This window comes from Olea europaea, chromosome 15, assembly GCF_002742605.1.
Source record: "Olea europaea var. sylvestris chromosome 15, O_europaea_v1, whole genome shotgun sequence".
Classification (NCBI taxonomy): Eukaryota; Viridiplantae; Streptophyta; class Magnoliopsida; order Lamiales; family Oleaceae; genus Olea; species Olea europaea.
The window spans coordinates 26,069,033-26,079,692 of NC_036251.1; the positions used below are offsets into that span (position 1 = coordinate 26,069,033).

The 10,660-nt window shown below is 31.8% G+C and overlaps 1 protein-coding gene across 1 annotated transcript; it reads right to left on the reverse strand.

Moving 5' to 3' along the window:
• Positions 1–311: 311 nt before the first annotated feature.
• On the reverse strand, positions 312–9,112 carry LOC111410659 (serine carboxypeptidase-like 18). The gene is made up of 12 exons (XM_023041111.1): positions 9,014–9,112; positions 8,821–8,943; positions 8,550–8,652; positions 8,403–8,440; positions 8,192–8,293; positions 6,796–6,882; positions 6,552–6,695; positions 6,397–6,483; positions 6,159–6,277; positions 882–995; positions 735–789; positions 312–655 (listed from the first exon to the last, which is right to left on the reverse strand). Exons 3-12 carry the CDS (start codon positions 8,572–8,574, stop codon positions 572–574), a joined length of 855 nt encoding a protein of 284 aa, XP_022896879.1. The 5' UTR covers positions 8,575–8,652; positions 8,821–8,943; positions 9,014–9,112; the 3' UTR covers positions 312–571.
• Between the last annotated feature and the right edge of the window lie 1,548 nt (positions 9,113–10,660).

Below are 10,660 nucleotides of genomic sequence, written 5' to 3' on the forward strand. Positions count from 1 at the left end.
TTATTACGATCTCCATCACTCTATCCCTATGAAACGTGGGTCAGGCTATGTTGACCAACACACTTTACATCTCTAGACAAAACTAAATAAGAGCTTGAATTCAACTCTTGCCACTCATCCTATGCAAGTGAAGTTAGAAGAAATGCAAATAAAAAATAATAACATTACATATGAAAATATAAGTAGAAGTTTATTTAATTACTATTGCATATCTAAGCAAGCATCTGTTTGACAAAATTTATAAATTGTTTATAAATGGTGAAGCTTCATTTTCAAGTACACATTCTAATGGATTTAAAAGTACTATCCACTTATTCAACACTTATTTCTATCTATTTATAATTATTTAAACCATTTATAAATTCTTCCTAAATAGAGGCTAAGATAAAACATTGTACACCTCCTATCAACGAGGCTGAACTAAGGCTAAATATAATCGATTTAAGTTACTTCTACATTTGCACTTGAATTCATAGCCATCATTACAAAAACTTATAAATGCACAATATTTATTAAGAGTACAACGCTAAAAAGGTGCAATGAGTGCCCAAAAGCTTCTCCCGATCCATACCTATAAAGGATATAGAGAGAGCCAACGGTCAAGCATCGCAAAACATTCCTTAGGTTTGAACTCTGTAGCTGTATGACCTGCTCCCTGCAAAATATGAACACAAATTTATTTCTTGTTTTGTTTCAAATCAGTTTGAGAAATAGAATAGTCAAACTTTTGTTACCTTCACTGTTACAAATGTGAGATAAAAGTCATTGTTCTTGTACTTCTCTGTGAATCTACAATGGACAATAGGCAGTGCAGTGGTGAAGATAATACCTTTATATATGTATATATATACATGTGTTTGTATCAAGAATTAGAAACCAACCCTGCAACTTGGCCATTAACAACCCAAGGTCTCCAGTTGTCCTCAACGGTCATATTGAGACTACGAATCCATTTTAAAGTACTCATATAAGATACAATCATGTCATGATCACCACTAGAGAGAAAAGAAGCATAATTAGAAAACACGTACATTGTAAAACATAAACTTCATTTATTTAGTCAAGTTCATTAATGTATTTTGATATCATATATCCATATATTTGTATACTAGTTTATTCATGTCTTGAGAATTACATGAATTATTTTGAGGATTAGTTTGCATTTAATAACTAGTACATGAATTATATTAAGTTCATATTTCATAAAACTTATAAAAGGCTTGGTAATTGTACTCATTTTTGACATGTCAATTGAGTAAGAGGTGTGTGTGTGTGTGTGTGTGTGTGTGTGTGTGTGTGTGTGTGTGTGTGTGTGTGTGTGTGTGTGTGTGTGTGTGTGTGTGTGTGTGTGTTTGTATCAAGAATTAGAAACCAACCCTGCAACTTGGCCATTAACAACCCAAGGTCTCCAGTTGTCCTCAACGGTCATATTGAGACTATGAATCCATTTTAAAGTACTAATATAAGGTACGATCATGTCCAAATCACCACTAGAGAGAAAAGAAGCATAATTAGAAAACATGTATATTGAAAAACATAAACTTCATTTATTTAGTCAAGTTCATTAATGTATTTCGATATTATTCATCCATATATTTGTATACTAGTTTATTCATGTCTTGAGAATTACATTAATTATTTTGAGGATTAGTTCGCATTTAATAACTAGTACATGTATTATATTGAGTTCATAATTTGTAAAACTTATAAAATGCTTGGTAATTGTACTCGTGATAAGCTTAGCTTTAAGCCGCTGGCGTTCGGTTCGAGTTGGAATTCAATAGTCTACAAGCCCGCCCCTGAGAGCAGGTTTTTCCACTGATGTAGATAAAGGTTATTCCTTCTTCATACGTGCAAAACTTTCTTCGAAAAAGTTCTTTCGTATTTATATGAAATAATAATTTTATTGTGGTGGGCATCAAAGAGTTGAGGGATTCGGAAAAAAACTGAACATTGATGAAGTCGTTAGTTCCATTAAAGATCATGAGGAGAGGTTAAAGAATGAGTAAGAATCGATGGAAGTCAAGGAAGAGGAGAGAGAAATTTCCAACATTCGGCCAACAACGAAAGGAGCTATCAACACTCATATAATCTAAGAGGACGGGGAACAGGGAAGATAAATTTCTCAAAGAGGTGGAAGATATGATAAATCCCAAGTTGAATATTACAACTGTCACAAACTTTAGCATTTTGCATGGAGTGTAGGAATAATAATGGGAGTGTAGGAATAATACTATTGAAGAGAAGTCCAATTATGTTGAAAATAAAGACCAAACAAAAAGAACATTTCCCTTGGCATATAAGGTGCAAGAAAGAGGCAACAATTCGTGGTATCTAGAAAATGTGCTAGTAACCACAAGTGTGAAGACAAATCTATTTTCATAGAGTTTGAGGAATTAAATGATCGTGTCACTTTTGGAGATGCATCAAGGTTGAAATCAACTAATGGGAAAAATTCTTATTCCAATGAAGGATGGAGAGAACCAGTATATTTTTAATATCTATTATGTTCCTTCAATAAAGACAAATATTTTGAGCTTGGGCCGACTTTTGAAGAAGCGATATGCCATTCAAAAGAAAAATAAACAAAGTGGCGCAGCGAAGAGAAAAGATAGGACCATCATGAAATGGCTTAAAGCATGTTGAAGACCAAGCAAATTTCAAAGGAATTTTAAGTTGCAGCTGTCCAATGCGTTGGAGTCAAGTAAATTTTAAAAGAAAAGAATAATGAAGAGGTGAAGTTAAACGCTATAAGGCTAAATTAGTAGTTAAAAGCCATAGTAGAAAATATGAAGTTGATTATGATGAAGAATTTGCACTAGTGGCTCGTTTTGAAATAATCAGATTGATTATCTCCATGGAAGATTCACCAAATTGATGTAAAATTAGCATTGTTGAATGATTTTCTACAAGAGGATGTAAATACACTACAACCTCCCAGTTATGTTGTGAAAGGGCATGAAGATAACAGTATTGAAGTTGAAGAGAGCTTTGTATGGTCTAAAGCAAATTCTAAAGGCATGAAATTTGAGGCTAGCAAATTTCTTCTAGGGACAAATTTGTCAAATGCCCTTATGGACATGCTATCTATAAAAGGGCCAATTCAAATGATGACACCTTAATTGTTTGCTTATATGTAGATGGTTTAATTTTTACAATTAATTTAACATGATTTGATGAGTTCAAGATGATGAGTTCAAGAGCACTATGGTGAAAGAATTTAAGATGAGAACTATTTGGTTAATAGCTTGTTGCATTGGCATTGAAGTGAATCAACAAGAAGATGTGATTTTTATTTTTCTAAAGAAGCCTATGCTAGAAAGATGCAAGACGGATGATTTCAAGAGAAATAGCACCCTCATGATTGTAGAATAAAATTATCTTGATTTGATGGAGAAAAGTTGATTAAACTCTTTACAAGAGTCTTGGTGGAAGTTTAAGATACTTGACATGTAGAAGACCTAATATTTTGTTTGGGACTAGTCTTGTTGTCGGTACATGAAAAATCTTACAATAACACGTTTGAAGGCTATAAAGAGAATCCTATAATACAACAAAAAGCACTATTAGCTATGGTCTATTTTGTTAATATTTGGATAATTTCAAGCTTGTTGAATATAGAAATAGTGATTGGTCGGAAATATGGATGATTGAAAGAGCACAAGTGGTCATGTATTTTTTTATGGGAGATACAACTTTTACATAGTTTTAAAGTAGCAGCTTATTGTCAAGTTTTCAATTTGTAAAGTGGAATGTGTGATTGTTGCATCATGTATTTGTCAAGAAACATGGCTTAGAAATTTGTTGAAGGAAGTTCATTTGCAACAAGGTGGTGTAAATCTAACAGAGATTTTAATTAACAAAGTCAGTATTACCCTTGGCTAAATATCCTATTTTTCATGATTGAAGCAAGCATATTGACATGAAATATCATTTTGTTCGAAATCACATTGACAAATACTATGTGGAATTGATAATTGTATTTTGTACGCTTATTCATGATTTTAAAACGATGATATTTAGTTGCTTCTCAGATGAATTATGCTCTAAATTGTTGCATTTGGTATTGAATAAATAAAATTCAATGATGGTACAAGAAACTGGAAGAGCAAAAATTTGAGAAAATTGCTAAGTTGTAAGAGATCCAAAGTTTAAGGACTAAAGTGTAAATACTCAAAAGTTGTGTCGAACTTCATGATGAAGATTCAAGAATGCTCGGAGTCAATTGGATAAAGAAAGACGTCAAAGGGATTAAATCTAATCAAAATATGATCACACATTAAGTTCCAACCGAAAAAAAGTTATGCTCCATTTCAGCTTCATATTGGGACCCGATTTTGACATAGAAAATAATCGAATTTGATAATGATATCTGAAGCAAAATTGTAGCCCTTTGAGTTAGCTTTCCAATGCATCTTGAATCGCCTCAATTGGATATTGGAGAAAAAAAAGTTATGATAAAAATACTAAACAATGTGCTGTCTATCCGAAATGTGGCGTCGGCAAAACATAGCCATGGCACTGTGCCACTTTAGGGTGTCGAAGCGCCGCCTGGGTGCATCTAGGGCGCATTTTTGGCCCATTTTGAAGTCCATAAAAACTCTACTTTCTACATACACGAGGAGGCACCCATAAATACAAATTTTCTAATACTTTTTAGGGGATTCACACATTTGGAGCCTCTATTATTCATAAAACATTGGAGAAAAGGGAGAGAATTCAAGGGGGCAAAAGATTAAAGGATTGAATCAACTCATTAGGAAGAAAACACATGCAATTGGGGATTGAAAGAAGGTATTCAAGGGAGAACAATATCAAGCAATCCAAGTTTTGAAGCATAAATTGAAAGAGGAAGAAGATCTTCGTGCAAGATTGATTTTTTATTCTACATTCTTATTCAAAACCCAGTGATATCTTTCATAATAACTTCTTGTTTTTCTTTCATTACGATAAGTAGCTAAATTTAATTTTAGGACAAACAATGTAACCTATTTGTGACCCTTTATTTCTTTTATTTGAGATTTTTGTTCGTTATGATTATATGTATGAATTTTAATCATGTTCTCAATGTTTTGAATTTTCTGGCCAATTATTCAATGATTTCATGAATAATTATTGCGTAGAGATGCGGATACTTTTTTAGACCATATATTAAAATCCGGTAAATTAATACAACGTGTAGATATATCTATATTAATTGCTGTGATCATAAATGAATTCTTAGAACTATTAGTGCGTTTAACTAAGTTTGATTCCCATAGAGATATGGAATTGAAGTAGTTAAATAGGCTTAATGAGAACTCGAGAGGGGTAAATTGAATACAATAGAAGAATTCGACCGAACATTACTTTAGATTTTATGAATTTCGGTATTAGAAGTAAAGGTAACCAATAGGTAAAGTTGTTTCGCCCTAACATCCATCTATTGTTTGAATTCCAAATCACTTTTTGTTGCATCCATTCACATTTTAAGTAGTTAGATCAAAAATCACAATACATCATTATTTTTGTTTATTTTCATCAAATAGTGGTTAAAGAAAATTAAATTAAGTGCTAAAGAATAGTCCTCGTGGGATCGACAATCCGGACTCTTAGATTCACTTTATTACTTGTTACGATCCGTACACTTGCGGAAATAAAATTGACAACAAGAATTAAGTTTGTGACATTTTCAACAAGCATTTGAAGTTTGATGCATGAACAGGGTGTTGAGAGTATATGTTAGTCAACTGCATCATTTATTTTAGCGAAGTTCATTAATATCTTTTAGATTATTCATGCGTACATTAATGCACTAGTTTATTCATCTATTTCTTAAGTACATGAATTATTTTGAGATTACTTTGCATTCATTAACTAATACAAGTATTTAATTCATGTTTTGTAAAGCCTATAAAAGGCTAGTAATTGTACTCATTTTTGACAAGTCAATTCTTAAGTGTTCTCTTGAATATTATCATCTCCTCTCCTACCTAAATTTGTTTCCATCTTCAAGTTTTCAGCAATATATTAGAATGACATATTTGTTTATTTACATTTTCGATTAGCGATCTTTAATGAATTTCGAAGCAACATCTATATTTTAGTTGATGGATTAGATTAAAAATAAAATAAATTAAGCCATGATTTCTATAAGAAAAGAATATTATATCACTTACCTATATACCAAAGCTTGGTAACCTTTCTCACTGAGGAGTTTATGAAATTGTACAACACTTTGTACATTTATTTCATAGGATAAGCTGTGATTGCATCTCGTCCACCCTAGTATCATTCCCTAGTAATAAAATACTAGATTACCTTAAAGAGTTAATCAAATATACTATTTCCCTTTTTCTTGATAGTTAGCATAGGGTAAAGTGTACTGAATCATTAATGTTTTTTCTGCTTATATACCTTTCTAATATGAAGAGCTTCTTGGACGGTCGGATCATTTGCCCAAACATAAGATGTTGCATAATTTTGATCCTGCACAAAAGAAACCTGCTCTTGATCAAAGACCCTATAAATTCTTACAGGAACATGTACTGATATATAGAGGATGAAGTTACCCGACACCACATTCCTCCTTTTACAAATGGCAGAAGGAGGTGATCAATTGAAAAATCGTCCCAAAATGTATGATTCCGTCCAATTAGATGTGGTTTTGCACATTTCGGTTCCAAAATCTGACCGTCATCTAAAGGATTTATACACTGCAATATTTAATGATATCTTGAAACTTGTTTAGTGTTTATATCCACAATAACTGTTAAACGAAATGAAGAATAAATAACATAAGAAGCATAGTGTAACCTCGTGGATCGGTTGAAGGGCCAAAAGACATTGCAGATTATTTGGATCAGGATTGTCGTATTCCCCATTACAGCTAATTTTTGCTGCCTAAAATTGTGAAAAGTAGTTACATGAATAAATACAATGATTTAGCTAAGAAGAGGTTTCCATGAGAAGTTTATTGTTTGGCCTTCATTTTATCATCAAAATATTTAATCGAAAATATAATTATGATGAGTCACTCATCATAGTAATGCTACTTAAACTTAATATTTTGTTTGATTCTTAGAGCCTTAGAATGTTTTGATTTGTGTTTTCTTGTTGTCTTATAGGTTATGTGAATTGATGTGAATGATGTGAAACTTGGAGAAACATGGTTTTGTCATGAATCAAGGAGAAGTTGTTGATTTGGTGAAATTTGATGATTGAAGGCCAAATTGAAAGATAGAAGTGAATGACGAAAAATGGTGAAATCCAAAGGTTGAGGACTCAATTGCAATTTTTCAATAGATGATTCGGACCCCAATTTCAATCCAACTCTTCCAAGGACTTCAACGAGGCATAAATACCAATTTAGAGGCCACTTTTTAAGGACAATTCAACAGGGCAAGAATGAGAAAATCAATCGAGAGATCTAGAAGAACATCAAGAAGGAGGATTAATTCAAGCTTCAAAAGAGTTTTTATTCTTCTTCCTTTTTATGTTATTAATCATGATTTGTAAAATTCTTTCTTCTACTATGAACTAAATGTCTAATCTAGGGTTTGATGTAGCCAAAATTTAAGAATATGGTTTGATTTACTTTAGTTATTTCTATGAAATTTTCCAATTCCGTTTATTTGTATTATTTGTTTAATGCTTTCAATTATTTGGCCACTAATTGAATGATTTGATGCCAGTCAATTTAGGCATGATCTTAGAATAACACAACCTAGGAAATTATAGGTTTCGAGAGGAAGTATAATTCCTTCATGGTATATTCCACTTATAAATCACGAACTTGATAATTTCTAGATTTTGACTCGAAATAGAGATATTGAAATTGAAATATAAAAATAATTTTTACTTGGCACTCGAGAGAAGGTCTAGAATTACATTAGGGTTCTCACTTATAAACTTTGGAAAATTGATTAGAAATAATTATATAATTAAGAATCATACGATAGTTTGGTGAAATCTTAATTATTCTTCTAACTTGCATTTACTTGTTGATTTCGTCACCATATTCATCATCAGATTAATTGATCTTATAATTCGATTTTCTAGATAAAATAATAGTTATTCAATTGTGGTAATTAGTATAAAATTGATATTCAATTCTTGTGAGTTCGACATCCGTACTTAATCTTATATTACAAAACTTGACATTGTACACTTGTGGTATAATTTACATTGTAGAAAACGCCAAACAAATTACCTCAAAATATTCATTGGATATAAGTGCCATGCGGTGAGCATATGGAATTTGTGCATTGTTTTCAATGTTTTGATCTGTTATTCCATTGCCTATAATGTATCCCTGTTTCAATTCCAAAAGTACTCTTATCATCAACATGAAATATGTTACACATAGAATATATATAGGAGAAATCATATATTTCCACAAGATAATCAAATATTATTAGTACTTGGAGAGACATTCGTGGCTGGAGTCCTGCTTCATTACCTGCATTACCATCCACCATAACACCTTAACCAAGCTTAGTTGGTGGAAAAGAAAAATTCGAATAAAAACTTCTTTGTTGCTATTTTTTTTTTTTTTTTAAATATCCTACCTCGTAATATTTCCAAGGCAACCATGGGAGCTAGTTTGCCTCCATAGGAGTCTCCCGCAACATATAAACGATTTTTGATAAATATGGGATGATTCAGTAACCACTGTATTTTCAATATATTGTTAGTTGACTAATCCAAGAAATAGTTGTGGGAGTTCGGTGGGTATACAACTACTTCTATATCCCACATTCCTCGTGAAAGAACTTAATTTTTATTGCCTTCAATTTCTACTTAAATATACAACATATATGATTAATAATGTCAACATACCTTTCTAAGAAATGTGTAATTATCTTTTGCTGATTTGGTGTCGGAGGAAAAATACCCTTGTGAGGTGTTTGAATAGGAAAATCCGGTACCAACGGGCCAGTCTAAGAATATAATACTGGCAACCTGAAAAACATATGCTTGTATTACTGTAATAGTTGCATGTCTTGAAACATCGAGTGAGATATTTTTTTACCTTGGTCCATGAATATGGATTTAGGAGAATTGACGGTAAGCTTCCATTAAAATTCGCAATATCAAAAGATAATGGACCTGCACACAAGTACAAAAGCTGAGGGAATCATAAAAGTTATATTTATCAAAATAATAAATTCTTTCTACCTCTGTAAATCTTGAAGATTATATTTATCGATTTGAGAAGGGAATTCTTTATTTACAATCATGTCTTGAAAATTGGAGGCTTGTGATTTTATTTTGGAATTTACCTGTCTTCTTTTTGACATTCTCTTTTTGTCTATTACTTCTCAATTTCAGCCCTGACTACAACTTTTTTCCATTTTATATTTACTTATTTTACAAGTTTAAACTTGAAGAATTAATACTAGGATGAAATAATTATGGACCAAGTGCAATTGAAGCCAAAAGTTAGGTTCTACACTTAGGAACTTGCATTTGTCAAGGAACTGAATTTCTCGTGTCGTTTCTATCCTTTGACCTTTTTTCTTCATGAATTTATGGTTAGCTTTTTGCTTCTTGAGATATAATGTATAAAGACATTTGACACTACCCATGGTTACTATTTAAAAAAAAAAAAAAAAAAAAAAAAAAAAGAGTTAGAGACAACTTATAAACGTGATAGAAAAGGTCGGCCTTGAGGGTGTGCAAGTTGTGCGATTGCACAATTCCCATAATTTTAGGGGCACCATATAAAGGGGAACCTAGCCCTCCAAGGTGTTCTGAATTTAATTTATTTATTTTTTCACCCCTTTTATTGAAAAAATTACTTAGAATCTTGTAATGTATCAATATCTCATCATATTTTTATATTTGATTATATGATTGGGGATCAAATATAACTTTAATTAAATTAATAAAAAAGAAAATGAAATCGAATTATTATATCCAATTTAAGCAGTCATTTTTGTTATTTTGTACTGGTCTTTTAATTTTCCTATGTGAAAGATGTTTTGCAAATGTTTCAAGAATATTTTGAAATGGCGCCAAGAACCTACCCTACAAGCACTACTCTAAAAGGCGATGTCTAGGCATCGTCAATGCACGATGCTCGATAGGCATGCCAAGTCAAGTGGCTTAGCACCTTATTTAGCGGTTTACAGTATTCGTTGACCGTTAATACGCACCTAAGTAGGGTTGGACATGGTCTGATTCGGTTCGATTCTAACGAGAACCGAACCGACCCAAATTTTTTGGGTAGTTAGTAAGTGGAACCGTCGGGTCCAAATTTAATTACGGAACCGTTTGGATTCGGTTCCATTCGGTTCGGTTCGGTTCGGTCCGGTTCCGTATTATAATTAAATTTTTTAATATATACAAATTTACGTGAATTTAATTAATGACATGTTCAATATTAACTCTTATAAAATAACAGTAGTTCAATCTTATGTGTTTCACGTCTCTCTCTTTGCTGAATTCTTCATAAATTTGATTATTAAAATTACAAAAAGAGAAAGATAGCGAGCTCAAAATAATTAAGAGAAATGCTGTAGAGCATTAATTCGATTTTCTCCGATAGAAACGACACTACAGTAGAATAACAAATTTGGATAAAATTGAGGTCGATTTGATTAAATTGATTTTGAACTGAAAATTAGAAATAGGAAAATCATATTTTGTGGTTTGAACTAAATTAACTAGTTAACAA

Excerpts from the sequence above, each read along its gene's own strand:
- LOC111410659 (XM_023041111.1), bottom strand. The coding sequence starts at position 8,574 with ATGGTTGCCTTGGAAATATTACGAG. Across the intron at positions 6,883-8,191 it reads TATCCAATGAATATTTTGAG|GCAGCAAAAATTAGCTGTAA; the intron begins GTAATTTGTTTG and ends TCACAATTTTAG. Across the intron at positions 6,278-6,396 it reads AAGCTCTTCATATTAGAAAG|GGAATGATACTAGGGTGGAC; the intron begins GTATATAAGCAG and ends TTTTATTACTAG.